The sequence below is a fragment of the Miscanthus floridulus genome, chromosome 1 (assembly GCF_019320115.1).
Source record: "Miscanthus floridulus cultivar M001 chromosome 1, ASM1932011v1, whole genome shotgun sequence".
NCBI classification, from domain to species: Eukaryota; Viridiplantae; Streptophyta; class Magnoliopsida; order Poales; family Poaceae; genus Miscanthus; species Miscanthus floridulus.
Genome location: NC_089580.1, coordinates 21,088,053 through 21,115,955, shown reverse-complemented (window position 1 = coordinate 21,115,955; position 27,903 = coordinate 21,088,053). Strand labels below are relative to the sequence as shown.

At 45.2% G+C, this 27,903-nt stretch overlaps 5 protein-coding genes and 1 pseudogene across 5 annotated transcripts; 4 read left to right on the top strand and 2 right to left on the bottom strand.

Annotated features, from left to right (window-relative positions):
• The first annotated feature begins 156 nt into the window (after window positions 1-156).
• On the top strand, window positions 157-3,609 carry LOC136453075 (uncharacterized; annotated as a pseudogene).
• Window positions 3,610-6,469: 2,860 nt separating this feature from the next.
• Window positions 6,470-10,157, top strand: LOC136475447 (NADH dehydrogenase [ubiquinone] iron-sulfur protein 1, mitochondrial-like). Its single transcript, XM_066472922.1, has 5 exons — window positions 6,470-6,989; window positions 7,304-7,550; window positions 7,802-8,096; window positions 8,286-8,660; window positions 9,041-10,157. Exons 1-5 carry the CDS (start codon window positions 6,572-6,574, stop codon window positions 9,938-9,940), a joined length of 2,235 nt encoding a protein of 744 aa, XP_066329019.1. The 5' UTR covers window positions 6,470-6,571; the 3' UTR covers window positions 9,941-10,157.
• A 529-nt stretch (window positions 10,158-10,686) lies between these two features.
• LOC136475439 (uncharacterized) lies at window positions 10,687-11,847 on the top strand. Its single transcript, XM_066472918.1, has 2 exons — window positions 10,687-11,110; window positions 11,295-11,847. Exons 1-2 carry the CDS (start codon window positions 10,760-10,762, stop codon window positions 11,463-11,465), a joined length of 522 nt encoding a protein of 173 aa, XP_066329015.1. The 5' UTR covers window positions 10,687-10,759; the 3' UTR covers window positions 11,466-11,847.
• Window positions 11,848-12,125: 278 nt separating this feature from the next.
• LOC136475431 (uncharacterized) lies at window positions 12,126-12,869 on the top strand. Its single transcript, XM_066472916.1, has 2 exons — window positions 12,126-12,707; window positions 12,819-12,869. The coding sequence occupies exons 1-2, from the start codon at window positions 12,126-12,128 to the stop codon at window positions 12,867-12,869; spliced, it is 633 nt and encodes a 210-aa protein (XP_066329013.1).
• A 319-nt stretch (window positions 12,870-13,188) lies between these two features.
• LOC136475421 (phragmoplastin DRP1C-like) lies at window positions 13,189-19,999 on the bottom strand. Its single transcript, XM_066472913.1, has 16 exons — window positions 19,719-19,999; window positions 19,542-19,605; window positions 19,355-19,459; window positions 18,518-18,619; window positions 17,706-17,756; window positions 17,565-17,626; window positions 17,171-17,261; window positions 16,956-17,020; window positions 16,683-16,877; window positions 16,471-16,590; window positions 16,215-16,285; window positions 15,822-16,047; window positions 14,856-14,906; window positions 14,559-14,787; window positions 14,042-14,181; window positions 13,189-13,568 (listed from the first exon to the last, which is right to left on the bottom strand). Exons 1-16 carry the CDS (start codon window positions 19,854-19,856, stop codon window positions 13,443-13,445), a joined length of 1,836 nt encoding a protein of 611 aa, XP_066329010.1. The 5' UTR covers window positions 19,857-19,999; the 3' UTR covers window positions 13,189-13,442.
• A 1,241-nt stretch (window positions 20,000-21,240) lies between these two features.
• LOC136475410 (threonine dehydratase 1 biosynthetic, chloroplastic-like) lies at window positions 21,241-26,279 on the bottom strand. Its single transcript, XM_066472908.1, has 9 exons — window positions 25,758-26,279; window positions 24,717-24,896; window positions 24,354-24,623; window positions 23,907-24,113; window positions 23,187-23,435; window positions 23,037-23,110; window positions 22,393-22,510; window positions 22,050-22,184; window positions 21,241-21,746 (listed from the first exon to the last, which is right to left on the bottom strand). The coding sequence occupies exons 1-9, from the start codon at window positions 26,184-26,186 to the stop codon at window positions 21,594-21,596; spliced, it is 1,815 nt and encodes a 604-aa protein (XP_066329005.1). The 5' UTR covers window positions 26,187-26,279; the 3' UTR covers window positions 21,241-21,593.
• Between the last annotated feature and the right edge of the window lie 1,624 nt (window positions 26,280-27,903).

Genomic DNA, 27,903 nt, shown 5'->3' with positions numbered 1-27,903 from the left:
AGGGGTGGCAAATGACCGTGGCTGCCCCTGCCCTCTGCTACTAACCCAGGCAGGCCACACTCAGTCGCCTCGCCTGGCCCATTTCCCCGCTCATTCCTTGTTCTTTGTCTTCCCGGTCTCGTCGTAGCCCTCCGCCGCCGCCACCGCCATCCGACGATGCCGCCGCCTTCCTCTCCCTCCTTCATCTCCCAGCTTTCTCGATGGATTGAAGGTACATGTGGACCATCATTGTCACCATCACGCTCATTTTATTGCACTGGTTTTGATGGGATTGTAGGTTAGGTTAGGGTTCCTACCAGTGATGGTGAAATTGTCCGCCTTCCTTGCTTCGTAGGACGTTGATGTAGTGGCTTCTGTTGCGGTGGTGATTGAAGGAGATGCAATGGATTGGAGTGGTTGCCCTATTTGGTAAGTTAAACTTCAGTGCACTTCGTCCTCGCTTTGATTCCGGATTGGGAAGATGGTGTGTAGTAGGATAGTGTCTAACAATTTTATTTGTGTTTTTGTTCGTTATTGTGTCAGGATTGATCCTGGCAATGTGTTTAGATTAGTTGTTAAGGTTTCTAAGTATGTTGCTGATGGTGAGTACGGGCAAGTAGAAATGGCATTGCAGGAGCATGAACTATGGCTAGATAGGACTGTGTAGTTTTCTCTGTCTAAATTTCATGATGAAATGGGAAGTAAAATAATCTGGGGACCTTCACAGAAATTGGATGTTTGGGTGGTTGACAGTGATAGTGAATCTGAATGGAAAGTTAGGAGGGATGAACATTTTGAGCAGCTAATAAAGGATAGATGGGATGAGAGGGTAGCTATGCTTGTAGTGGATGTAGTCAGCAAACATGCTCAAAGTGCCAATGCTAGCTCTGGTGCTAGGTGTGCATTTGGTGTCACTTCTGCACAAGGCAGTGCTGCTCCTGGTAATGCACAAGGCAGTGTTGCTCCTAGTATTGCACAAGGCAGTGCTGCTCCTAATAATGTAGAAGGTAGTGGTGACACCGGCAGCTCTCCACCTCCATCTTTGCCAGTGGAAGAAGCAGAAGAGGTTGATTGGGCCGAGTTGACTGTATTGGTAGAGCCTAATGAGGATGGAGAGGCCAAGGAAGTTGCTGATGAGGACAAAGTGTATGAAGCAATGGGTTTTAAAGCAGCAGATGAAAGAGTAGATGAAGCAGCTAGGGAGGCTATGCCTATCCCTACCATGACAGCTGAGATGCAGAGTGATATGGCAGAAGGAGCTATACCAGTTGATGATCATGTGGGTGAGGAGCCAGTGTTTGATTGGGACAGGGATAATCTAGATATGTCTGTAGGGGTTTCTTACCCTTCTATGGATGATTTCAGATTAGCTATGAGACAACATGCAATTGTCAAGGAGTTTGAGCTTCATACTGCACACTCTGATACATCAAGGTTTAGGGGAAACTGTGCTTCTCTTGGATGTCCTTGGATTATTAGAGCTAGAACCTAACATGATGGGAGTGTCAGGGTATTTTTTATAGATTTGTTTTGTTTCATTTAAACTGTCTGGCTGTTATGTTTGTCTGGTTACTTATGTTTGGCTGTTTTGTGCATGTGTAGGTGCAAATAAATCAAGGGCAGCATAATTATGCCACTAGAAGCAGAGTGGTTGGCAGGATGGCCTCACAAGCTTGGGTGGCAGAGAGGGCTATTCCACTACTTAAGAAGAAGCCAAGCATGGGTCCAAAGGAAGTGCAGGAGGAGCTGCAGACCAAATACAAGATTGAGATCCCATACCAACTGTAGTGTATGGCAGATAGAGAGCAGCCAACAAGCTTTTTGGTAAGTGGGATGACTTCTTTGATTGGTTGTATAGATTTAAGGTAGAGGTAGAGATGAGATCACCTGGTGCCATAGTTGAGATAGCTACTGAAGAAGTTGATGGGAAGATTCATTTCGACATATTTTTTTGTTGTTTCAAGGCAGCCATAGATGGTTTTAGACATGGATGTAGACCATACATTAGTATAGACTCCATAGCCCTTAATGGGATGTGGAATGGCCACTTGCCCTTAGCCCAAGCATTAGATGGTCATAACTAGATGTATCCTTTAGCATTTGGATTGTTTGACTCAGAAACCAAGGAAAACTGGATCTGGTTCATGGAGCAGCTTAGCAAAGCAATTGGACCTATGGACAAGTTAGCAGTATGCACTAATGCTTGCAAGGGTCTTGAGGCAGTAGTGGCTCAAGTGTGGCCTCAGTGTGAGAAGAGAGAGTGCTTCAGACATTTGATGGAGAATATGAAGAAATATTACAGTGGAGATGTCTATGCCAAAAACATGTGGCCTACAGGTAGGGCCTATACTCCTCACAAATTCAAGTATTTCTTTGACAAGGTTGTGGCAGCTAGCCCTGGTGTGCTTACTTGGTTGAAAGAGCACCATAACCTACTCTGGGCCAGGAGCAAATTCAGCAGTGACATCAAATGTGACTACATCAACAATAATTTAGCCGAGTCCTGGAATACATGGATCAAAGAGCACAAGGATCTGCCTGTGCATTGTTTGGCTGATACTATCAGGGAGAAAACAATGGTCCTGTTTGCTAAGAGAAGGAAGATCTCCACTGCCTTGACTGGAGAAACCTTACCTACTATCATACACCAGCTCAATGCAGCTTCCAAGGGTCTAGGCCACCTCAAAGTGACCAAGGGGCATCCAGAAGAAGCAGAAGTCACAGAGATATACAAAGATGAAGAAGTGAGGAGGCATGTTGTGTATCTTACAAAGCATATTTGCACCTATAGAGAATGACAGGTAACTGGGAAGCCATGCCCATATGCACTAGCTGTCATCACCACTATGCGGCAGCCCCAAATGGACCTATATGTGGACAAATACTACTCTGTTAAGAAGTTTCATGCTGCCTACCATGGTATTATTCCAAACATCACTGATAGGGACCAATGGCCTGAGGTTGACAAGGGTTTCAAGTTGTTGCCACCACTGTCCAAGAAGAAAAAACAACCAGGCAGATTGAAGAAGAGCAGGTACCTATCTCCAACTGAAAGAACTAGAAAAAGAACTAGGCAGGTAAAATGTACTGGCTGTGGTGAGTATGGCCACAGAAGTGGTAGCTGGAGGTGTGCACTGATAGGGACAAAGAAAAGGTAAATACTGAATTGTTATCTTATTTCAACAAATAAGCAACAACTAAGCAACAACTGTGGTGTTTATTTATAGGAAGAGGACCAAGAAGACAGCACCTAGACCAGGTAGAAAGAAGGCCAAGAAGGACCAGCCACCAACAGACCAAGGAACACTGAGGACAAGAGCAGCAATGGCTAGAGGGGCAGCTGCAAAGGCAGCAAGAGAGGCTACATAAGCAGCAGATAAGGTTGCTGCTGCAGCAGAAGCAGCAGAACAAGCAGAGAGGCATCTCCTAGATGTGCCACCACTGGAGACAATTCCACCATCAAGCCCAAGAACACCTCCAAGCCTTGATTTGCAAATTGTAAACCAGATTAAAGACATGCCTGCTGATGGTGCTCCAAGGAAGATGACACCAAGGAGGAAGCAGCTGGCATCCAAGGTCAAGAAGAGTCCAGGAAAGAAGACTCCAGCAAAGAAAGGGAAGAAAAAGTGAAACACCTAAACATGTAATGTGCTTTATGTGGCCACAAGACTATGTAATGTGTGGCCTTAAGCTACTGTGATGTAAGTGGCCAAATGACTGTGTAATGTGTGGCCTTAAGCTACTGTGATGTAACGTGTGGACTTAAGCTACCTGTTATGGTTTCTATTAAGTTATGTGCCACTTGAAACCCTTGTGCTACCTCTGTGAATTATGTGTGGCCTTAAGCAACCTTCTATGTGTGGCCTTAAGCTACCTCTGTTATGTGTGGCTTTAAGCTACCTCTGTGAATTATGTGTCAATTCATCATTTCAGTTTCAGTCATCCATCAGTTTCATTCATCCATCCAGTTTAAGTTATCCATCAGTTTCATTCATCCATCCAGTTTTAGTCATCCATCAGTTTCATTCATCCATCCAGCCAATAAAATTATGGGGACAATATTTTTTAGTTTCATTCATCCATTACTTCATTACAGCATACATCACTACACACCCAAAGACAACACATACAACACAAGCAATGAACATATTCATCTTCAACATCAGTTTCTCCAGCTTGAGCTTCATTTCCTTCCTCTGCTGCTTGTCACCATCTGGACTCCCCACTGAAGCTTCTTCTTCCACCACCTCTGCCCAGTTCGATGGCCAAACAATGACGATGCCGAGATCCTTCAAATACTGGAAGTACTGCTTCTCGAATCGATAGTACACACACAACTTGGGGAACTAAAAAATGACACAAATTAGAACCCTAACTGTGCTAATTTAGGAAAATCCAGGAGACCACTCACCCCATTCCTTGCACACTTGAAGTATAGACGGCCATGATTCTCACTGCTCTTCTTGGTCTGCCCTTCCACCACTCGAGCAAGATGGCAATTCGGGCAAGGGATCAACGGGAAACCGCTGAGCTCACCAATGGGATTGAGACCGACCAAGGCAATGCGGGTGCTCAGGCCACCGTGAAGCCTGCTCCTCGCCCGTCCACCTCCAGACGACTCCGAGTAATGCTCCATCGAGAAAGCTAGGAGAGGAAGGAGGGAGAGGAAGGCGGCAACATCGTTGGAGGGCTACGGCGAGACCGGGAAGATGAAGAACAAGGAATGAGTGGGGAAATGGGTCGGGCGAGGTGACTGAGTGCGGCCCGTCTGGGTTAGCAGCAGAGGGCAGGGGTAGCTGCGGTCATTTGCCACCCCCTTACTGCCTCGGATCCAATGTGGATTCATGCGCTGTCGTGCCATGAGTGCAAATGTGGTATTTCTGTATCTCTTCTCTCCGTTGCGTGCTAATATCGTATTGCCATCCGTTGAAGTGAGATCTCAGGAGGTGGCGATTCTTATAATGGTAAAAAGTTAAATCTCCCCTTTTATTGGAACTGAGGGAGTACACCCTTCCTCCCACCAAGCCATTTCGTTGCCGCCGACCATACACCGTGTCCATCCAAGGTCGAGATTCAACACCGAAGCAAAAATACAACGCCCACGAGCCCCTTCCGCAACTGCAAAACCGACTTTCCACTGCTATTGGGACCCGCGGACCGGGCCCCAGTGCCATCCTCTCACCGCTGTCGAAACCTCGTGTACACGTAGCAGGGCCATGTGCCACTTCTCTCCGGAGACAACCCATCCCTCTCACCACTCTCCCAAGGGAAAATTGGGTACGTACCATCGAAAGATCACATATTTGGCAATGTACCATTAAAAGATCTGGTCTTAGCTATCTACCATTGAGAGATTACAACGTTACAGGTTTCTACCATTCCGTGAACTTCTCTGTGAACACACACCGTAGAAGAGTTCCCCCGTTTGTAAGAACATCGGCCGCACCTCCACGCGGATAAGGATTAAGGAGAACGACCCGTGAACTTCTTCGCAAGAAAGCTTGCCTGCCCGTCCGTTCTTCCAGCTGCTCCGGCGGCCAAAGGGCCAACCCGGCCTGTTGCTTGCGTCCGCCGCCTACCATGCTTGTTCGTGCGCGCGACGTAGTGGCAATGTGGCATGCGTGTTGAGTCCGCGGCTGCTGCTGTATCCGCATGGCCGCATTCGAACCGATGAGCCGTCAATCCGTCCGTCCAGCGATTGATGGATTGCAATCTCTCTGCTCTGCAGTGCGATTGCCGCTGTCTCCTCGTTGCTGTCCTGCCCTACCCGACGACGACGACCCCTGCATGCTTCTCGGTAAAAAGAAAAAAGGAAAACCTTGCTTGTTCTTGCTTGATGTCTGATGAGTGATGACTCTCCTACTGATGGTCGTGCTGCCTTGAATTACCCCCACATGCCTTGAATTGCCAGCTGCTTATGTGCTAATCTAATGCGATTGCAGCAGCAATTACCTTGTGGTGGTGAACATGGACTGCTGTTCTCACCCGTGCCTCATGACCACCGTCATTCTGAAAGCTACACGACCATGGTCCATGGCAATCCTCTCGGTGTCGCTCGCTCCCTACTCGTGAATCGTCAGCGTAGCCGCAGATGGAGTAGTAACGGAATCACGGCCGTGCAAGAACGCTCCATGGGCTGGTTCCCGATCTCGACGAGAAGCCCCCTGTGGCACGCCCTGCTCAAGGTGTGCTCCACGGAGCTCTTCGTGCCGCAACGCCTCGCCGCGCAGCAGCAGGCCCTCCGCCGTGACGAGGTGCAGCGCTCGTGTCGCACGTGGCCGGGCTGGCGCGCGAAGGCGCGGCCATCGACGTCCACCGCATGGCATGACATCCCTACGTTTGATCTCGTGCACCTCGGAAGAAGACGACTTGGAGAATGGAGGTACACGGAACGCTAGCAAAATTAACGGAGCGGTAGAAATCAATAACATTCTGATCTTCTGGTGCTATATAGCAAAAGTAATCTTTTAATGATACTTTTCTGAAGTTATAATCTTTTAATGGTACGTAGGTAATTTTCCCCTCTCCCAAGGTCGAGGGCTCCTCTCTCTCTACCATCCCCGCTCGATCCCATCGCCTCGCCGCCGCCGCCATGGCGTTCCTCGCGCGGGCTCTCCGCCAGTCCAACTCGCGCCTGTCGTCGCGCTGCCCCTCCGTGGCCGCCTCCTGCCGCTGGATCTCCCCGACCGCCGCCGCGGGATCGCCGGAGGCCGGCGCGGCGGTGGCGCCGGCCGACCCGGAGCTGCCTCCTCCGCGGAAGCCCGTTGGCGGCGCCCGCGTGGAGCTTCCGCCCAACCCGGAGGACGCGCTGGAGGTGTTCGTGGACGGCCACGCGGTGCGGATCCCCAAGGGGTTCACCGTGCTCCAGGCCTGCGAGGTCGCCGGCGTCGACATCCCGCGCTTCTGCTACCATAGCCGACTCTCCATCGCTGGGAACTGCCGCATGTGCCTCGTCGAGGTCGAGAAGTCGCCCAAGCCCGTCGCTTCCTGTGCCATGCCCGCGCTCCCAGGTCAGCCGCGGCCACTCATGTGCCCCCTTCCGTTTCGTCGGCGGTTTTCATGTTCTTTCGTGCTGTTCTGATATTGAAAACTAGGCAACGTTGATCTGCTGCGCTTGTTTATTAGCTATTGTTGTGTGCCTCAAATGCTCAGATCCATTAATTTCCTTGGTACCTCACTGCCTCAGCTACTTAGGGTTCTGCGTAGATTTACTCGTTTGATTCCTACAGCATTCGATATGGTTGGAGAAATTAGATACCTCAAATCGCTGTACCTTGGATTAGTGAAAGTTTGGAGTATTGAATGATCACCCTTGCTGGGTTAGGGATGAAGATTAAGACAAACACCCCAGTGGCGAAGAAGGCGAGGGAGGGTGTCATGGAGTTCTTGCTGATGAACCATCCACTGGATTGCCCAATCTGTGATCAGGGTGGGGAGTGCGACCTCCAGGATCAGTCTATGGCATTTGGTGCTGACCGCGGTCGGTTCACTGAGATGAAGCGATCAGTTGTGGACAAGAATTTGGGTCCCTTGGTTAAGACAGTGATGACTCGTTGCATCCAATGTACAAGGTGATGCTTTTTGCTTGCTCATAAATATCTATTTGTTATCGTTTCAGGTGTTTTTTTCAGGCCTATCCTGTTTCTATGTGTATTCTGTAAGGTTTTCATTCTTCAAGCATTCTATCTGATCTATTCATGCTTCATTCTACTGGTTTCTTATTTTGCATTGTCATTGTGTGCTGTAGAAAAAATTGTTTCGCTACTTGTGCAAGCTCTGTACCTTGGCTGATATGTGATGCTATTTTCTTTTCAAATTGCAGGTGTGTCAGGTTTGCTACTGAGGTTGCTGGAGTTCAAGACCTTGGTATGTTAGGTCGTGGCAGTGGTGAAGAAATTGGAACATATGTTGAGAAACTTATGACAAGTGAACTATCTGGAAATGTTATTGATATCTGCCCTGTTGGGGCTCTTACATCCAAGCCATTTGCATTTAAAGCTCGGAACTGGGAACTGAAGGGCACCGAGACTATTGATGTTACTGATGCAGTGGGATCCAACATAAGAGTCGACAGCAGAGGACCTGAAGTTATGCGCATTGTTCCACGTCTCAATGAGGTTTGTTTATTCTCCATTTCTCTTAAAATTTTGACTCTTTTGTGTTTGTTTTGTTGGTGAGTATTCATGTGACCTAATGCTTCGTGGTGTATCGTTGATTCCATTTACTCTACTATTCTATATCTTTGAGAAAACGAAGGTTATTATGTTAATATGTTTTGTGAACATCACTTTTCCTGTTCCTTGCAGGACATTAATGAGGAATGGATATCGGACAAAACACGGTTTTGTTATGACGGTCTGAAGAGGCAAAGACTAAATGACCCTATGATCCGTGGTCCTGATGGCAGGTTTAAGGCCGTGACGTGGCGTGATGCTCTTGCAGTTGTTGCTGAGGTTTTGCATCAAGTTAAGCCAGAAGAAATAACTGGAGTTGCTGGAAAACTTTCTGATGCAGAATCCATGATGGCACTGAAAGATTTTGTTAACAGAATGGGTTCAGATAAAGTGCTATGTGAGGGAAATGGTCCCAATCCTCCAGCAGATATGCGATCTAACTACCTAATGAATACGAGCATTGCTGGGCTTGAAAAGGCTGATGTCTTCCTTTTGGTTGGCACTCAGGTAAAATTCTCATCAGTGCTTAGTGCCATTTTCTTGATTGCTAATTGCATTCTCTGAAATATACCATTATATTGTATAATCATTGGATCTTGTGCTGTTGGCATGCTTTTGCAATAGCTATGTGGTGCTTAGGAATTAAAATGGGGCTGATGTTCTTGAAACAAAAGTTATTGTTGACTTCAATTTTCTAGCATATGGAGACACCAAATTTATCAGGAAAAGTTATAAATTGAACTGGTTAGTTTGGCGTATCATGTTTATAAGTTCTACTATTGAGCTTTTTGTCTCCATATGCTGCCTTTTAGTCACGTCATGCTGTTATGAAGTTTTATTGTGAATATAATGTTATGATGACACATTCGTTTTGTGCCATGGAACAGCCAAGGGTGGAAGCTGCAATGGTTAATGCTAGGATTCGGAAGACTGTTAAAGCAACACAAGCAAAGGTGGGCTACATTGGTCCTCCAGCTGACTTTAACTATAACCATGATCATCTTGGCACAGGACCACAGACCCTTGTTGAGATTGCTGAGGGTTGTCATCCTTTCTGCTCAGTACTGCAATCCGCCAAGAACCCTGTTATCATTGCTGGAGCTGGATTATTTGAACGGGAAGATCAAGATGCCTTGTTCTCCACAATTGAGACTGTAGCCAAGAAGTTCAATGTGACGAGACCAGACTGGAATGGCCTTAATGTCCTGTTGCTCCATGCTGCACAGGCTGCAGCTCTTGATCTTGGGCTTATTGCTAATCCTGCCGAGAGCATCAAGTCCGCAAAGTTCTTGTATCTGATGGGAGCTGATGATATAAGCCTGGACAAGCTTCCAGACGATGCAATCGTTGTTTATCAGGGACACCATGGTGACAAGGCTGTCTATAGGGCCAATGTTATTCTGCCATCTTCAGCATTCAGTGAGAAGGAAGGCACCTACGAGAATACCGAAGGATGCACCCAGTGGACCATCCCAGCTGTTCCTACGGTTGGTGATGCTAGGGATGACTGGAAGATCATCCGCGCTCTTTCTGAGGTTGCTGGGGCCCAACTGCCTTATGACAGTCTCTCAGCTGTGAGGGACCGGATTAGTACGGTTGCACCCAGTCTGGTACATGTAGACGAGAGGGAGCCATCCACAATGTCTGCTGAGGTTAAGCCCCCTGTAAAGCAACAAGTCAGCTCAACACCATTCAAAACTGTTGTGGAGAACTTCTACATGACTGATGCAATCACTCGAGCTTCAAAGATTATGGCCCAATGCAGTGCGACTTTGCTGAAGAAGTGAGAATTGCACACCTTCAAGCTAATCTTCAGAGAACTTCTTAGTCCCTTTTTTCCATGCTACGAGTTTCACCACCGTTGCTTGCTTGTTTTCTTGGGAGGTTGGTGTATAATTTGGACTGCCTCTAGATTTTCAGAGCAGCAAAACCTGAACAGTACATTTCCGTGTTGTGTATGGGAAGCAGAGCATACTCAATAAGTTTGTTGCCTCCATTGAATCATCATACAAGTGCCACAAGCAAATGATTTTGCCTTTTTAAATGTTTGCCCCTTCTGCTTGGTTGTAATATGCAACTTGCGACAGCTAGCAAAGTAAATCATTACTTGCTTAAGTTTTTTAAAGGATTTAGGTGAACTGTTGCTTCTTTCCGGATTTTACTGGTGTGCTGAAAGATTTTCTTCAGAACAGCCATTAAAGATAACTGAAAGGAGTTGTATTTTATAACAAAAAAAAAAATCACATTTCTTAGTTTCTTACTATTACCTTAAATTTTCTTAACGAGAATTTGCCAGCCGGGAGCGAGACCACTCGCAAACTGCATGTTTGCCAGCCGAGACCGAGACCACTCGCAAATTACAGCTAATTTCTTCGTCCAGAACTTACCAGTGTACTAGAACGGCACGCGTGTCTTGAACTTGCTAGAAATTTGAGAGGCACCATCAGGGCATATATGTGCGTATGGCCACTGTATTCAGGCGCCACTCGCCTCCTCGTCTCCACACTGACAGTGCCAGGCTGCAGAAACGACGATTTAGTGACAGCGCACAGACCGCGCCTTATCCATCTGACGCCTCGCTCGCTGAGCCCTCACCCTCACCCAGCATGGTGCTCCAGCTCCACTGCGCCACACCGACCATCTCTCCGCCTGCCGCCCGCCCCTGCCACCTCCACCTCCACGGCGCCAGCGGAGCGCTCCCGCACCCAGCGCGCGGCCTCGGGCACCTTCCCCGCCTCCTCCTTGTCAGCGTCAAGGACGCGCGCGCGGACGGAGCGGTCTGCCACGTGAGGCGGCAGGTGCGGTACGACGAGGATGAGGAGGAGGAGGACGAGGAGGAGTGGGGCCACAACGAGGACGTCGCGAGGATGGAGCGGTACACCGAGGACGCCCGCGACCAGGCGCTCCTGGTGAAGGCCCGGGTGGACGACGAGGTCGAAGTCGTGCTCGTCTTCAGGGTACCCGACGACACTGGCCTTATTTATTACTACAGCGTTGTGTCGCACTGGTGCAGTGCAGTTTTTCCCTGAACTGCCACGATGGTGGACGCAATGCGGCTGCCGGGTCTAGTAGTGGGTCGGCGTAGCTGCGCAGGCTGACCCATCGATTCTGTCGCTGACGCGTGATCTCGCTCTGTCGCAGGGCTTCTCGTCGAACTTGAGCGGGGGAACCGCCGCGGATCCGTCGAGGAGTGTCCTGCCGGAGAGGGCGATCATACAGTCGATCGACGTGGTGAGGGGGCCGTTTGACCCCAACAACATCGAGTACCTGGAGAAGGGAGTGCAATGGGACGACTTCAAGAGCCGCCTGTGATAGCACTAGCTACCATAGCAGGAAAGAAATGCACTGCAAGCATTATTGTTTTGTTCTTTAAGACCATTTCATCTGCTTCCGACTGATCAGGGCACGCAATGGTCGTCCAAACCCAAATGTCTTGAGCCCACTTAAGACGACATTTTAAGGAAAGAAATATCCATCTGAACACCGTGCAGTGCAAAGCCTACCAGGATTTTTGGGAATACAAACGTCACACGCAAGTAAAGCACTTTGATCGAACAAGGCGGCGGCAGTGGAGCCCTCGCAGAAGCGGCAACCTGCGCCGCAATTCGAAGAAATGGCAGCGATTCCAGCGAAGCAATTCGCTCCGGTCCACCCCCAATTTTACACATTCTTTTTTAGCAAGGTTTTCCTCCGATCTACACCCAAATTTACATATTCTTTAGCAAGGCTTGGGATACATACTCCTAAGCACGGAAGGAAAAGAAGCCAAAGCAGCTGAATCTACCTTTCCTTTACATCACTCCCATTAGTCGTCATCATCTTGCTTTGGTTGGTTGGTTGCTTGCTCCATAAAACAAAAAAAAAAAAAAACGCAAAACCACCGGCCAACGAGCACAGTTTCCTTCTGAACCCTCATTCCAACCAAGTCCAGGGCTCCAAAGCTCGCCTCCTGCTATCTCCAGCGACTGTCCCATGGGGCTCTGCGCGTCCATGTTGCGATGCAAGGCCAACCGGCGGCGGCAGCAGCCTGAGCCAAGGCGCGGCACACCGAAGGCCCTCTTCGTCGTCAGGAACGACGACGGCCGGCCGTCCAAGCCAGAGGAGGTCGTCTTCCACCCACCGCACGGCTCTGGCCGTTCGGGTTTACAGTTACAGAAGGCTGGCAACGGCAAGGCGGGCAGCAGGAAGCCCGAGAAGCGCGGGTTCGAGTACTACGACTGCATGGACGTGCTGGGCAGGAGGCTCCGCGCGCCGCCGCCCCCCAGGCTCCCGTGCGGGAGCACCAGAAGCGTCGCGGTGGAGCCGGTGGTAACGGCCGGGATGAGGTCGACGGTGTCCAGGGGCGCCACGGCGGACGGGAAGAAGGCAGCGGCAGCAGAGGGCTGCAGGACGCCGATGACGCCACGGAGGACGCCGGTGTGGCAACGGAGGATACTGATGGGGACGCGCTGCGAGCTTCCGCGGTTCAGCGGGGTCATACTGTATGACGAGCACGGCCGGCCCCTGCAGCTGCAGAGCAGCTCCCAGAACAGGACAGACCAACTCATGAGCAGAGCAAGCAAATACGAGTCCTAAGGTGATGAATGCATGGCAGATATTACTTCGAAAACTCGGTGTAACATGCATTTTCAGACGTGTCAAAAATCAAACTTGTTTTGTTTCCAGGGCAAAAAGAAGACTGCCAGGACAACTACAACTCTCAGGGACCTCCTGTAGTCAGTTACCTCACATGTTATTATTTGCTCATTACTGGTAGCTAAGTTGCACCTTTGCAAGTGCTTCCAGTAAATTAGTGCACTAGTATTTCTCATGTAAACCGTTAACCATCGAAAACACGGAGATTCACGTACTGACGCAGCAGTATTTATCCATACCATGGTCAGTTGGTCATCCTTGTTGCACAATTTCATTTGTTGCAACTTTCAGTACAATCAAGCAAGCACCTAACAACACTCCCTCATCCCACCCAATAAAGTACCAAAAAAAACATTATTCTCACTGGGGCAAAACTATTGAGATCATCAAGGCAGTAAAATCAACAAAAGAATACATCTATACTCTTATATCAACCGGAGACCAGATCGTCCACGCACAACACAATCGTGTTTAAGGCCAAGGCGGCCAAATAAGCATGTTTGGAAAAAAAATACTAGAGTGAAAACTGCGTACAAGGCCTCCAGGTTAAATTCAAATGTAAAAAAGAATTGAACATTCTACTGCAATCACACGTGTGCTGCTGCGGTTGTACATTCTACATTCCAGCTGTAGCTGTCACAATTCACAAGCCAATCATTTCCATGCGACCGAGTCGATCTCATTCCTTGCAGATTTGTACAGCTCTAGCCTCTTGACCAAGGCATCCCTCTTCTCCATCAAAGCAGGGTCCTCATCCAACATCGCGCTCAGCTGCTTCTTCTGGATTATGAAAGCAAAGCAAATGAGGGAAAGATAACTTCATTCAATGTCCAATATCGCGCTCAGCTGTTTCCAAGTTGTATTGCATAAATTGGAGTAATCAGGAATATGTAAAAATCTTTCAAGAACCATTTGCTAAAATGAAACGATCTAGACCGGATTAATTAAAATAAGGGGAAACTGAACACTACACCCAGGTTCTCTGAACCCTGTGATCAGCTGGTATCAAGAAAAAGCATCAGAGAACAAGTACACAAACTACAAGAAACCAGGGCTGTCTACATATCAAATTCAACAAAACTGATGTTTAATAAAATTTGTTGTGCATGCCCAACCAGTGCAGCCTTACAAAACAATTAAATGATGTGAAAAAACAGTAGTTAGTAAACCAAGATTTAACTACAAATGCAAACACCTGTCTTCAAATTGTGTACAAAACAATGTAATTAGTCAAGGAATCAAGGTAAACATACCTCCTTGCTTCCCACATGAGCATAGAAACGGTTAAGCAAATTTCTTTTTGCCTCTTTCACTTGACAATGTACGATGGCTTTTGGAATTGTGTTCCTCAGAGTCTCACAGACCATATTAATATAAGATGACACATTCGATCCTGACAAGGAAAAGAAAATAAAACAACAATCAAGCCATAACTAGTGGTACATCATAATGCAGAAACCAAACTCCAGGATGAGCTAATACAAAGGACCATGGTACTACAATCATGTGTTTACGTAGAGAAAAAAAGCAAAACGCTACCCTGATTGCTCCCTAGGTTAATGTCAATATCATATTCCACAATGCACTTGAGATATAGAAGCGTAGTTACAACCAACTGTTGGGAAACCAACTGGGCTGATAAAGTACTTCCTATTATTTAATCTTGCGTTTCTACTGATGGATAAGAAATTAAGAAGTGGTTGCACATCTCTGCTAACCAGATGTCCTTTTTCTACAAATCTACAAAGAGAGAAAGGAAGGTGAATTTACCAATTCTTCTGAGATGATTGTCCTGATATCTATCACTCACTGGAGTGTTCTTATCAGCTGCTTTCTCTGGTTCAGTAGGAAGTTTACGGAAAAACTCTACTGTTAGGTAGCTGGCTTCCATCTCTACTAGACGAAGAATAGTCTTTCGTCCGTCCTCACGGAATCTTTCCAGGTTATCGTTTGCAGCAGCAGCTATATCCGATTGAAGTGTTGGGAATCGCTTCAATTCCTATGATACCAAAGACAATTTGAGATTAACCAGTAAGACAAAACAAAGGAAGGTACAAAGAAGGCAACCTCTGTTGCTGCAATCGATCTCCGAACAAGCTCCTTTAAGACCAAATGGACCTGCAATATGAGAACATCATTAGGGCTTCTCCAGTGGCAAAGAAAAGCAAACCCTGAGCTGGCGTGGGAGCAAACCATATCAAATCAAACTACTGGAATATTCAATGCATGAGCAGGTAAGAGCAGAATCAACACTTATTTATGAGTCGATGTAATGTAAGTGCATTAAAAATTATTTTGGCTGCCAAAGTTTTGACCACGGGACTACTTCCAAGACATCGTAGCACTGTTTTCTTCCCGTAATCTTATTGTGGGGGTCTACTTGCGGAGTGATTGTTCACGAGCAATTTTTTTTATACCAGGGCAGTACACATGGTGGCAATGAACCGATGCAACCACCACTGATGCCCTTAACTGCATATAGTGACCAAGATCCTGTGAAATATAGCTTTAAATAAAATTCAAATGACCAAGAAAATATGGATATTGACATTTTTCTTCATCAAGCAACAACGTAAAAAATTCAATTTAGCATCAAACCAACAGCTTGTACTTCGCTTCCATCACATTTCAGAACATCACTGTCACACTGCATCACTTGAACGTGACTTCATTCAGTCATTGGGACATCCCTAGACTAGGGTCATGCCGTCATGGTAATAGTGTGCACATCATATGATTTTGGCAGCAAGGCCAATGAGCCTTTAATTTCAGCTCTTTTTTGATGATTCCAAGACCCCAAGCAATTCCCTATTTTTTTCTCATGTGCCTATCTAACATTGCCAAAGTTTTTACCAGCAGACAGGAGTACATGTACACCAACAGTTATGAATGTAATGGGTGGATAATACAAGAATATATAATATCAGATATTAGGATATGAAATTACTAAATGTATACACACACTTATGCATCAACTATTCAAACATGAACTAGAATACTACAAGGAGATATGCATCAACATAGACGTCATACCGCATCAACAGACGCTTCAGCTGGACCCTTAAAGTAGCTTAGAGAACTATCTATAAGCCTTCTGTATCCTTGCTCAGGGGCAATCAAGTGGGGCTGGTAACCATCAGCCTCCGAAATAACTTTACGAACATTTTGCATTGAAAGATGTCGGTCAAATGGAAGCTTTTTCAGTGCTGCAGGTAACTGGTTGTCAAAGACGCCATATATCCGATCTCCACCTGGCCGCCTGAGAAATAAGGTAGTAATGGTTAAGTGTAAGTTAATTATCAACATCATTCCTTAAAAATGCTCTATCTTAACAATACATATAAGTATGATAATTTGTCAACATACATCGGCAATAATCATGGAAGGCACAAGAACATTATGGAAAAGGCCAATTGAATATCTTACCCGCCATCTAAGTGCTCTTTAAAGACACGGTCAAATGCACGACACATATCCAAGATTGTGTACAACTGAGCCTGCAGATTATGGGAACAATATGAGAGACATACACCATAAACAAGATTTATAGAAATGTATAATGCACAGTGGCATCATCCCTGCAAATAAATAATGCAGCTTGTGGCACAAACCACCGACAATGCATATGAATAATTCTCGCCACAACGTAACAGAGATCATTAAAAAATACAGTAATTCTTACCCCAGCATCACCTCCGATTGGCCTACCAAGTCGATCCAACTCGGCTTCTATTTCATCAATTGTTTTGTTAATCATGGCTATAATACTTGGAATTTTGGCTCTGATAACAGCCTCTAAATGCTGGATAAATAAATGGAAACACATCAGCAGTCAGTATAAGAAATTCAAAAGTTTATGGTTAGAAGCATGCCACAGCAGCAAAATGCCCTCACCTGTGACAGAAGCTTGGCAAGATACTCTGCACCCATTTTATGTGCCAAGTGACCATATTCAGGACTACTCTCAAAGTACTCTTTTTCTTTGCGTCTTGCTGAGAGCATATCAACATTCTTGTTGATATCAGCTTGTGAGCGATTGACAATTCCAACCCAGGGGTGTTGTAAGCGATATTGCCTCCCTTCAAGTACCTAGGATTCCATGGAGAGAGGAACTTTTAGTACTACATACATGGAGGATGAGGAAACAAGAATTGAAAAGTGCCATACATCAACGGCATTGGTACCCTTGTCCATCAAATCAAGCTTTGTTAAGACTCCAAAAGTCCTGTCACCTTAAGATGTTAAGAGAAAAATTGTTAATATATATGATTGGGACTGCACTGACTATTAGGTACGCCAACAAAATGGTTTATCGGTAATCCTGTCTAATGGAAAGTGTGATTTCAAATGCTGTAGGGAGGGAAAAAAAATCAAAACTGCACCTGAAGGATCAACATCCCTACCAAGCTTGATAGCGTCTGACGTTGCTATATCTTGGTTAGCTGGGGAGATAGCCAAAATGATGCAATTTGGCTGAAGATTCCAGAAAAAAAGAACAGAAGTAAAAGAAAATATTAGGTTTTAAAAATATGTGGCGAAACATAATATACAGCTCATGATTTTTTGATCTAGTTATGTGACTAGAGTTACACAAGTCTATCTGTAAATTCATAGTGCCCAGATCAGGGAAAATAGTGCTCACAAGTCAATGTAAGCTAAACAAAGGATAATACTGGAAATGGGCTACATATGCCACAGAAAATTCAAGAAGTACAAGTAACTCAAGTAAGCATCACACTATAACTAATAGCAACCAACAGAGATGATTTTCTTTACCTTGTCAATGTAAGATCGAACCATGTTTTCAATATCTTGAACAATAGATTCTGGTTGCCCCTCTGTAGTAAAATGGTGCAGGTACCAAAAGTTAAATAATAGAAGGTATGGTTACCAAAACCAAAGCAACTAAGTCATTACCTACAGCGACCTTTGTCAGTCCAGGAAGGTCAATAAGTGTCAAGTTAACAACTGCAAATAGAAATGTGACATTAATCTACAGACAGTTCAAGGGATACGGAACATAAATGTACTCACTGCATATAAAACTTCAAGTGACATAATAAAGCTAACATAACAAGCTATAGTTATTTTCCCTTTTTGGTAATTGTACTTCAGGAACAGGAACGAGAAAGAATCATGAGTCTACATATGTGGCTACTACTTTGAGGCATATGTACACCTTGAATAGAAAACAGGACACAATATTTTTGGACAATCTAGACCCACCAAACCAGAATCGCTCAATTCGATATCATAATGCATAGAAGATTTAAGAGGTTTTGCCATCACTCAATCCTGAGTAAAGTTAATCTTAAAAGTTTTAGTGCACAGATGACTCGTACTATCTCACACCATTATTCTGACCTGACCTCTGTGTACCCAGAAAATCAACAAAACACAAACTAAACTATTTCAGAGCATTGCCTATGCCAATTCCATGAACACCTACAATATCTATAGGTTTTACTGGAGGAGCAAAATCAATGAAATCTTCAAATAAGAAATCCGCTGATTCTAAAACCAATGTTGGAAACTCTAGGTCCACCACACCTACCATACATTAGTTGATATTATCTTTGATCACTTCATGCATTACTTGTATTATCTTTGGTCACATTAAATAAGGTGTCCTAAATCCTAATGCCTAATCTCATATTCGTTGAAGCTTGGAATAAATCAACCAAGCACACTTCAGAAATCAGAAATTCAGAACAAGAATCAACACTTACCATGTGGCGAATATATACTCAAATGGATGGGAACATTTGAAATAGCTTTAGTTTTCCCAGTTATGCGGTCTGTTTCATCGGCAATCTCTTTCCTCACAGCAGCTGCAATTATATGGATATAACAATAGTTTAACCAAACATATCCAGCAAATATACAAAAATGGAAAGAGGAATTCAATAACAAATACTCTGGCATCTCATTAATAAAACATAGACATAGATGGAAACGTAAATAACTATCAAAGCTCCATCAATGAACTGGTAAACAGATATTTCTTTCATGAACTAGTCACAATTAGTTCCTACCGGCTATCTCACATGACATTTCTCATTCTTTTTTAAATACAGTGAATAGTTTTTTTGTGGCATCTGATCTACAGCGCACAATAATAAGATAAAACCACTGCATTTCGTCCATTTATGAAAAAACAAAGCAACTAAGGTAGAGTAAGGCTATATGCAGTGCAAATATTTCTTGAATGTGTTGTGCGATAGTTTTTACATCTCACTGGTTGTAAGTGCAATTCGAAGGGCAACTCCTAATATGCCCTGTTGCTCTTAAATATTATGCCATGCTAGCTATTACTGGAAGCATGTAATAGTAATAGCACCATACATTAATATCATAACTCATAGAGCACGAAGTCATTTAAGTACATAGATTTCATCTGATCTTTGGGAAGACGGATGATGCACAATGTTCCATGTGTATCTGTTTTATTTAAGTCCAACCATAAGCTTCCCAACAAGCAGACAGTAATCTTAGTACACTACCCTAACAGAATTGAAGACAACAAGTAAATTGCTGAGATGAATAATGCAAAACGTTCGTCTTACCAAAGTCAGTGAACCGCTTCCGCGGGGCGTGGAGGAACTCAGCATACTCGTGCCCACCATCTGTCTTGTGGAGCTGCAGCACTAGAGGCCGCCTCGTGACAATACCTAATCAAACGCAAAGTGAATCCGTAAGCACCCGAGCGGACCCAAATCGAACAGCACGCGCGTGATCTAGCTGCAGCATTACCAGATCCACGGGGCAGGAAGTCCCTCCCCACTATGCTCTCGAGCACCGACGACTTCCCGGAACTCTGGAGGCATCAGAAGAGAAAAACGCAACCAAAAGTTAGCGGTTAGCGCGCTGGCCAGATCTAGGACCTGGCTCCTGAGCACGGCGGATCTGGAGGTGGTGGGCGGAGCGTACCTGCCCGCCAACGACAGCGACGGAGGGGAGCGCCTCCCAGAGGGAGCCCTCGCCGCCGCCGCCGCCGTGGTCGCCGAGGACGGTGCACGCGCGCTGGATCCGGTTCACCAGCCCGATCAGGCTCCCCATAGTCGCCATCCCGAGCGAGGCCGCACGCGAAGGTTCGCCCGCGGCTCTGTGTCAGGCTGCGGTGCTCGTCGGCGGCGAGCGGCGGGTGGCGGTGGGATCTAACGAGTGGGAAACAGAGGAGAGAATTGCAGCGACAGATTTTAAAAGCGAGCTTGTAGTTTTGCTTGCGAGGTGCCGACGGTCGGGGTCGGAAGGATGGGTTGCCTGGACGCGGCGTTCGAGCGCCGGTGCTGGTAAGCTGAGTCTCTGCAGATGGGGACAATAAAACTGTGGGCCGTGACAGCAGTGAGAGAGTTTGTTTGAAAGACTCCAAGGTGGGGCCGGCCGTCCAGTTGGTATGGACATTTGAACGCGTAGAGGACGTGCGGGGGATGGGCTCGAATGGACCGGGGCTATGGATCGGGAACCGTTGGATATCAGCAGCCTTGGCCTGGACCCTCATGGTGGCTGGTGCAGTGGTGCCGTCGTGCGTGAGCCTGAAAGGCTGAAACTGACGCTTCAGCAACAGCTAGGCTGGAGCGGTGATGCGGTGGTGACAAAACTTGATTTGCAGTGAAATTGTAATTTTATTTCGTGATTTATTCTAATTTAGAACTCCATGATGGCGATGCTGATATAAGGGTTGGGTTTGTTTGGCTTATAAGTCGTATTTTTTCAGCCAACGAATAATATTTTTCTCTCACATCAAATCAGCCAACAGTACTTTTAGTCATAGCTTATCAGCCAAACAAGCCCAAACGAACACGGCGATTGTCTTAGGCCTTGTTTTGATGTATATGTATTCATCTCAATCCACATGTGTTGGAGTTGAATTAAACTAAATTCTATTCCATTTTTACTCTAGCATATGTGGATTGAAGTGGATACGCATACATCCAAACAAAACCTTAGCAGGGACAGCATGCCAATATGCAAGATAAAGGAAAATAAGTCCTCCAGGTCTAGGTTATTGATACATTCCAAGAAATGTTACTGTCCGTGACAAGTGACTCCAGTAGTCGAGCTTAACCACCAATCGACGTTACAACAGTCGCCCCACCGTTTCCTCGCTGCGACTCTGAGTAATGGCAACACAAGTACACAGCATCAAATCGACCATACGACTGACACGGTATCGCGCTCTCACCATGACATTGAGACCATCCATCCAATCGAAACAATGTAACAGAACATTACACCACACAAATTCTCAATTTCTTGTCACATGATACACATTCTGTAAAATAAAGCTTGGCACTTTCACAGACACGGTTTACTTATGCTAATAAAATGAAAGATTTTCTCGTAGTTTGAACTTTAGACGACAGCAAATGGCACAAAGGAGGTTTAATATGCCTTCATCTATGCTTCAGTTACAATTCTTGTCATACACAAAAAAGAAAGAACATTCAGATCTTACTCAAATTTGTTGATAACTCAATATTGCAGAGAGAAAAGGGTTTACACTTTACAGCAGTGATGCAGCCCAAATCACAATTACATAATTATTATCAGATATTTAGATAACATATTGGTTATCATTATTTGACAAACTCTAGGTGCCGCAAACCGATAAATTGAGATCACGAAGCACAACAACAAAGATACACAACTGATACACTACATGATCTGGATAAACAGATGGCACACTGAAGCTACATTTGGTGACGGCTTCATTTCAACTTTAGAAGAAACTTGCACTTCTACCTTGCAGCAGAATCTTCCTTGAAAAGTGTCACCAACTTATGGGAGCAAAGCCATATGACATTAGACCTTTGGGTCACGCAACAGCAACCGGTATATCTCATTGTTGTGCTCTGACATGTACTCGTACCCGAGATTCTCAGCATGACTCTTGAATTCATCGAACTCTGCTGGCGGCACTTGTATACCAACTAATACATTTGCTCCAGTTTCACCCTGCACAAGAGAATTAGATCAGATGATGAAATTATATAATTGCAACCCTTGTTGGTTCTCTCCATTGTTTAGTATCATCAATACAAGCAATATACACGTCCCAGAACAACTTCAGCAAGGCATATGTTTTTTTTTTCCTCATGTTTGAAATGGAAAGGGGCATATGATCATTTGAAGAGCAGAGATGTTTTTTCTGTTCAGGTTCCGGCTTTCAAAGAAGTGAAAAACGATCATCGTTTCAAATTATGAGATTGCATAATAGACACTATTATAAGAAGGCTACAGACAAAACTCATCATGTACCTGTGCACGGTAATGGAAAAGGCTGATGTTCCAACGAGGGCTGAACGCGTCCAAAAATTTCAAAAGGGCCCCAGGCCTTTCCGGGAAAATGAACCTGTAAACCAGTTCATCTTTTATTTCTGATCTGCCTCCAATCTGAAAAAATGATAATGTGAAATCATGAACAAGATAGCAGAAATTTGCACAAAAATGGACGCGAGGTAAGTAAAACAATTTTGATAGGTCCTATGTCACACAATGCAAATCCAGTTAACTATTGTCATATGAACACTGAAATGAACTAAAATTACAATTGATCTCTTTGACAAAATAATTTGCCAACAGTGTGAAAGATGCAACTTACAAAGTATCTAAGGTGGTCCTTTGCCAAATCATTGTCAGTAAGGTTAACAGTCCTCAGTTTTGCAGATTCCATGCGATCCACCATTGCTCCAAGCTCGTCGTCAGTGTAGATGCCAACACTGTTACAGATAATAACGTAAGCATCTAAGGGGGTGTTTAGTTCCAGGGACTAAAGTTTAGTCCGTGTCATATCGAACGTTCGGATGCTAATTAGGAGGACTAACTATGAGCTAATTAAAAAACTAATTACACAGGAGTAGACTAATTTACGAGATGAATCTATTAAGCCTAATTAAGCCATCATTAGCACATATTTACTGTAGCACAACATTATCAAATCATGGACTAAATAGGCTTAAAAAATTCGTCTCGCAAATTAGTCGCAATCTGTGTAATTAGTTATTTTTTTAATCTATATTTAATACTCCATGCATGTGTCCAAACATTCGATGGGACAGGGACTAAAATCTAGACTAAGGAACCAAACAACCCCTAAGCTAACCGTTGCTGTACATACTAATAAATAAAAATCTCAGATAAATAAACTAAAAATAATAAAATATATATCTTAGTCAAGGTAAAGAATTTTGGTAGTTTGATATGGATACATAATTAAAAAGAAAAACGACAAACTTTGATATGTACCTGTAAAGAACAAGGGCATCTTTTGCATTAGAATCATATCTGTATTTGAATTCAGTAATATTCATCCTGCCAACCTGCAGAATGAGAAATCATAAGACAGGAAATGGATCTTAAACTTATGTGTTGGCAGAACTACCTCATAAGGCATACCAATTCTGTGAATTTTTTGAAGCTTCCCTGCTCCTCTGGCAGAAATGTAGCTAACACAGCTTCCCGTTTTCGGCCAACATCAGCTAGCTCAGTTACTAGTCTAAGTCGATCAAAGTTCATATTTGCCCCACTAGTTATTGCAACCACATTTTCTCCTTTCAAGTTATAGTATTTGCAGTAGGCTTCAGCCCCAGCCAATGCAAGGGCACCAGCAGGTTCAAGGATACTTCTTTTCTCCTCAAACATATCCTGCACACATGAAAAGACATATTTCAGCACCAAGAATACAGAAGGATCAAAATCCCATGTACAATGCAGATGCAGCATTGGTGAAGAAGGATGATAGGAATATGAATGTAAGATTGGAATGCAATAGACATTGCATAATATTTATGCATCCTATATGTGTATCCATAAAACCCCAAACACCTCACTAAATTAGACAACACTCTACACATCACAGGAATTGACGCTAGATTACAGAGTTAATGACATAACATTATACAACATTCCCCCTAGATAGTGTTTTGAACATGTAACTTTAAAAAAAAAAACTCATGACTGGGTGGTTTATATTGACAGACCACTGCAGCAGAGAATACTGGTGCAACAAAATTACTATCTTCCTTTTCTTGAACATTGTATACTGAGCTCGAAGTGAGTTCAGACTATAAAAATTTTAACAGTGTTCAGTAAAACACCCATATGTATAGTTCTCACCTTTATCGAAGCACAAATAGCATCTCGACTGACCATAACAATGCCATCTACTAGCTCTCTGCACAGGCGAAATGTTTCCTCCCCAACAGTTTTGACAGCTACACCATCAGCAAACCCACCAACATGCTCCAACATGACCCTCTTACCATGACACAAGGATAATGCCATTGCATTTGCATCTGAGGGTTCCACCCCAATTATTTTCACCTGTACAAAGAAAAATGTTTCAAAAACATTCCAAAAAAATATCAGCCTGACTAGAAACCAATGTAAGATCCAGAAAGAAATTACATTAACAAGATTGATCCAATATGAAACGATTCAACTTAAAAATGAACTTAATATATCAGGGACACGCCAGTCTCCATGAAGGCGTGTAAAGAAACTTTGTTGTCTTCAGCATAGGATTTTTAAAATAAAAAAGAAATGGTAAGATGGAAAGCAGACCTCTGGGCGAACCCGTTTTACATAGGCAGCAATTCCACCAATTAATCCACCACCTCCAACAGGTACAAATATTGCATGCAGTGGACCTTGCAGCTGCCGAACAATTTCCATGCCGACAGTTCCTTGTCCAGTGATGACATCAGGATGATCAAAGGGAGGTATGAATGTGCGGCCTTCCTGCTGACATCGTAATTTTGCGTATGACTGAGCTTCATCATAAGAGTCCCCCTCAAGGACCACCGTTGCACCCAACCTCTCCACTGATTTCCACTGGAATTAAGGTGTTGCATTATTCAGTGAGCACTAAAGTAAACTGAATCATGTAAAGGGGTGTCTTAAGTTCAGCATCTAAAGATCAGAAACCTTGATTTCTGGTGTTGTCACGGGCATGACGATGACAGCATCGCATCCCAGTCTCTGAGCGGAAAGAGCAACACCCTGGGCATGGTTTCCAGCAGAGGAGCATATGACGCCCCTCTCCAACTGCTCACGGGGGAGCTTTGCCATCATGTTGTATGCTCCCCGCAATTTGAATGAGAACACCTGTACAGCAAGCAAACAAAATATGAGGAAAGTAAAGAAAACATAAAAGTAGAATAGCAGTTTTCAATGAATTTGGAATAGCACATATAAACGCTAAATACAGTCAAACAAAATTAAATTAGGAACCATATCATGTATAAAACGTGTGTATGGCAAAATACTAGATAGGGAAATTATCTTTGAATATGCATATAAGGGTTCCCTCTTCTTGAAAGAATATGCAAATAACGTCCTTTCATTATGGTTTTTGCTGTTGCTAATAACACAATATATACAAATTCTCAAGACCCTGAATCATGCTGCAGTTCACAAGTCTAGCCCTAGCCTGTTGAGCTTTGAGATTCTAAAGAAACTAAAGCTCCTATAGACTTGTGGAATCAAGTTTCACAGACTCTAGCTACCCAAAAAACAGCCACCTCAAGGTTTCAGCACTCCCAGTATCAGCGATAATAAATAACAAGTCAAAAGTGCAAAATGTCCTGCAACGTCTATTCTCCTTGGAGAAAGCGTGACAAGAACGTATCAAAGCCAAAGTGGAGAAATAAAGGGAATGTCCGAGTACCTATCCCCGTGATTCTGCGAATCCAAGCATCCCGTTGGAACCCGGTTAACAGCATAGCACGACAGTACCAAGGTAAACCCCCAAATACCCAACAGATGACACTGAACAAGGTCACAGGCGAGTGCAAATCTATCCCACAAACACAAGTAGCAGCTGAAAACATCTAAACCCCAGCATCTCCAAGAAATGGTGCTGTTTTTTGGAATAAAAGTACGCAAATATCCACGTCCACGAACGCAAGCCAACCAAAAAAAGGTGGCGGGGTAAGCAAACGAAGGGTGCGCATCGTCATCGATTACCGGCTGCAGGTCCTCGCGCTTGATCCAGAGGTTGACCCCGAGGCGGTCGGAGAGCTTGGTGGCGAGCTGCAGCGGCGACTCGATTGCGACGTCGTACACCTTGGACGACAGCACGCTGGTGAGGTACTCCATCGCGCCGGGGCCTCCTCCTTCCGCCGCGGCGTCGCCGAACCCCTCGCCATCCGCCGCGCCCGCGCCGCGCTCCCGGAATCCCGCCACGAGGCACCCGCTCTCCCGCTGCAGCGACTCCGGCACCACCCGCACCAGGGGCGTCGGCGGCGACGCCGGGACGGCTGCGAGCCCCGCCTCAGCGGCCGTCGTCGCCGCGGCCGCGGCGGCGGCTACGCAGGAGGGCCTGCGCGTGTCGCGGCGGAGGGAGGCCGCGGGGAAGGAGGCCGAGGCCGAGGTGGCGGTGGCGGCGGCCGCCATGGTGGTGCTGTTGGGTTGGTGCCGTCGTCGAATTCCCTCTGATTTGTTTTCCTCTCGTTATGCGTCGGGTAAAGCGGAATGCGTCGTCACAAAAGTCACAGGGGCGGGATGCTATGTGATGTGGCGGGGGGCGGGGCAGAGGAGGACCTGTGTCGCGGCCTCCTGCCTGTGGGGGCGTGACCGCGTGAGGGAGGGGTGCAGTGGAGGCCGGGGCCCGCGTGGGATCAGGACGTCAGGATCCTGGATCCCCGTATCCGTCCGCGACCGCGCGCGCACCCCTGTCCCTTGGCTTTTCTACGGTCGTTTGCCGCGCCTGGGCCGGGGGCATGCTTAACACGAGCTCGACGAGACCGGCCGTTGGCGGCTCGCGAGTACTGCCTGTACGGGCTCCGCCGGAAGTAGGCCGTGCCGCCCGCCGGCGGCTACACGGCGGAGCCTTCGACAGTTTCAGCGTCGACAGTTTTTGACTACACAGCGGGGCGCTGTCCTGTACTAGATTTTGCTTAAGCCTAAATTATAAGACGTTTTGCGTAAGTTTACATTTTTCTCCTTCTATTTTAAATTATAAGACGTTTTATTTTTTTTATAGATCCATCAGTTTTATAATATATGTATTTGACGTAAATATATCCAGAGTACATAATAAAATCTATACATCTAGAAACATTAAAACATCTTGTATTTTGAAACGGATGGAGTATTACTGTGACCATTCTGTGTTTCGTATTTTTAATGAAATACTATATGTGCTTGGCACAGTTAAAGCACGGTAAGCTAAGAAAACTACACCGCGGTACAATGATGAAGGTAGAACGAATAGAAGAAAAGTAAAATTGCATAGAGTTAGATCATGAAGGACGTGTATATGGGAATATTTTGAAGTTATCGCTAATTTTGGCTCCGTTCGCTTCTCTTATAATCCATCTTTTTCAGCTTGTTTTTTCAGTGGAACAATATTTTTCTCTCACAACAAATTAGCCGAAACAGTGTTTTGACTTGTTTTTTCAGCGAAACAAACGAGACCTTTATATTTGTGGGGTGCATCTACACCGAATTTTAGGGGTGTGCAATATGAGTCTCTTTGACGAACAAATTTTTACTACACAGCGGATGAGTATGTTTGGTTAGTACGTGATTGATTGTATTATGCCTTATGTTGTATATTTTTCTTAAGAAGATCACTTATGCAGTATAATTTAAGCCAGTTAAATATAAGCTAGCATAAACGTATGCATTATCTTGGTGTTTCATCTTTGGTTGTTCTACATAGGCAAATCGTATTAGGCAAAATTGTGTTTGGTTATTTGTATTTTGCTACGTGTAGTCACTTAGGCCACGTACAACAGGCCTAGTTGGCAAGGCGCTTATGGGTAGTTAAATGCCTTGCTTGCCACGCTGGTGCTTAGTGCATGCAAAACCAGGCGCTTGTGAAGGGAAGGGACGCTTCCTCAGGCGGCCGATGCTCCCGCAAATTTCGCACATGCCTCGAGTAGAGAAAAACACTAGAGAACAAGCTTGTGCGTTGTGAGTTCACAGGCTCTTAAATGGTATTTTTTTCTTTAAACTATCTAAAATCTGCTAAGTTGTTTCTTCCATTGTGAGTTAGAGCTCTTGTAAAGACGCTTCATCTCTTCTCTTTCCTGAAGTATCTAATTAAGCGTCTGGGCATTGTACGTGCCCTTATATGTTGTAGTACAGATCTTATGTTTCTAGTAGA

Coding starts and splice junctions, on each gene's coding strand:
- LOC136475447 (XM_066472922.1), top strand. CDS start 6,572: ATGGCGTTCCTCGCGCGGGCTCTCCGCCAGTCCAACTCGCGCCTGTCG. Junction 8,097..8,285: donor TTGTTCCACGTCTCAATGAG/GTTTGTTTATTC, acceptor TGTTCCTTGCAG/GACATTAATGAGGAATGGAT. Junction 8,661..9,040: donor TCCTTTTGGTTGGCACTCAG/GTAAAATTCTCA, acceptor GCCATGGAACAG/CCAAGGGTGGAAGCTGCAAT.
- LOC136475439 (XM_066472918.1), top strand. CDS start 10,760: ATGGTGCTCCAGCTCCACTGCGCCACACCGACCATCTCTCCGCCTGCC. Junction 11,111..11,294: donor AAGTCGTGCTCGTCTTCAGG/GTACCCGACGAC, acceptor GCTCTGTCGCAG/GGCTTCTCGTCGAACTTGAG.
- LOC136475431 (XM_066472916.1), top strand. CDS start 12,126: ATGGGGCTCTGCGCGTCCATGTTGCGATGCAAGGCCAACCGGCGGCGG. Junction 12,708..12,818: donor CAGACCAACTCATGAGCAGA/GCAAGCAAATAC, acceptor TTTTGTTTCCAG/GGCAAAAAGAAGACTGCCAG.
- LOC136475421 (XM_066472913.1), bottom strand. CDS start 19,856: ATGGCGACTATGGGGAGCCTGATCGGGCTGGTGAACCGGATCCAGCGC. Junction 17,627..17,705: donor ACTGACAAAGGTCGCTGTAG/GTAATGACTTAG, acceptor ATTTTACTACAG/AGGGGCAACCAGAATCTATT. Junction 16,591..16,682: donor TTGCCAAGCTTCTGTCACAG/GTGAGGGCATTT, acceptor TTATTTATCCAG/CATTTAGAGGCTGTTATCAG.
- LOC136475410 (XM_066472908.1), bottom strand. CDS start 26,186: ATGGCGGCCGCCGCCACCGCCACCTCGGCCTCGGCCTCCTTCCCCGCG. Junction 24,897..25,757: donor AGCGCGAGGACCTGCAGCCG/GTAATCGATGAC, acceptor CTTGCTGTACAG/GTGTTCTCATTCAAATTGCG. Junction 24,114..24,353: donor TAAAACGGGTTCGCCCAGAG/GTCTGCTTTCCA, acceptor TTCTTTGTACAG/GTGAAAATAATTGGGGTGGA.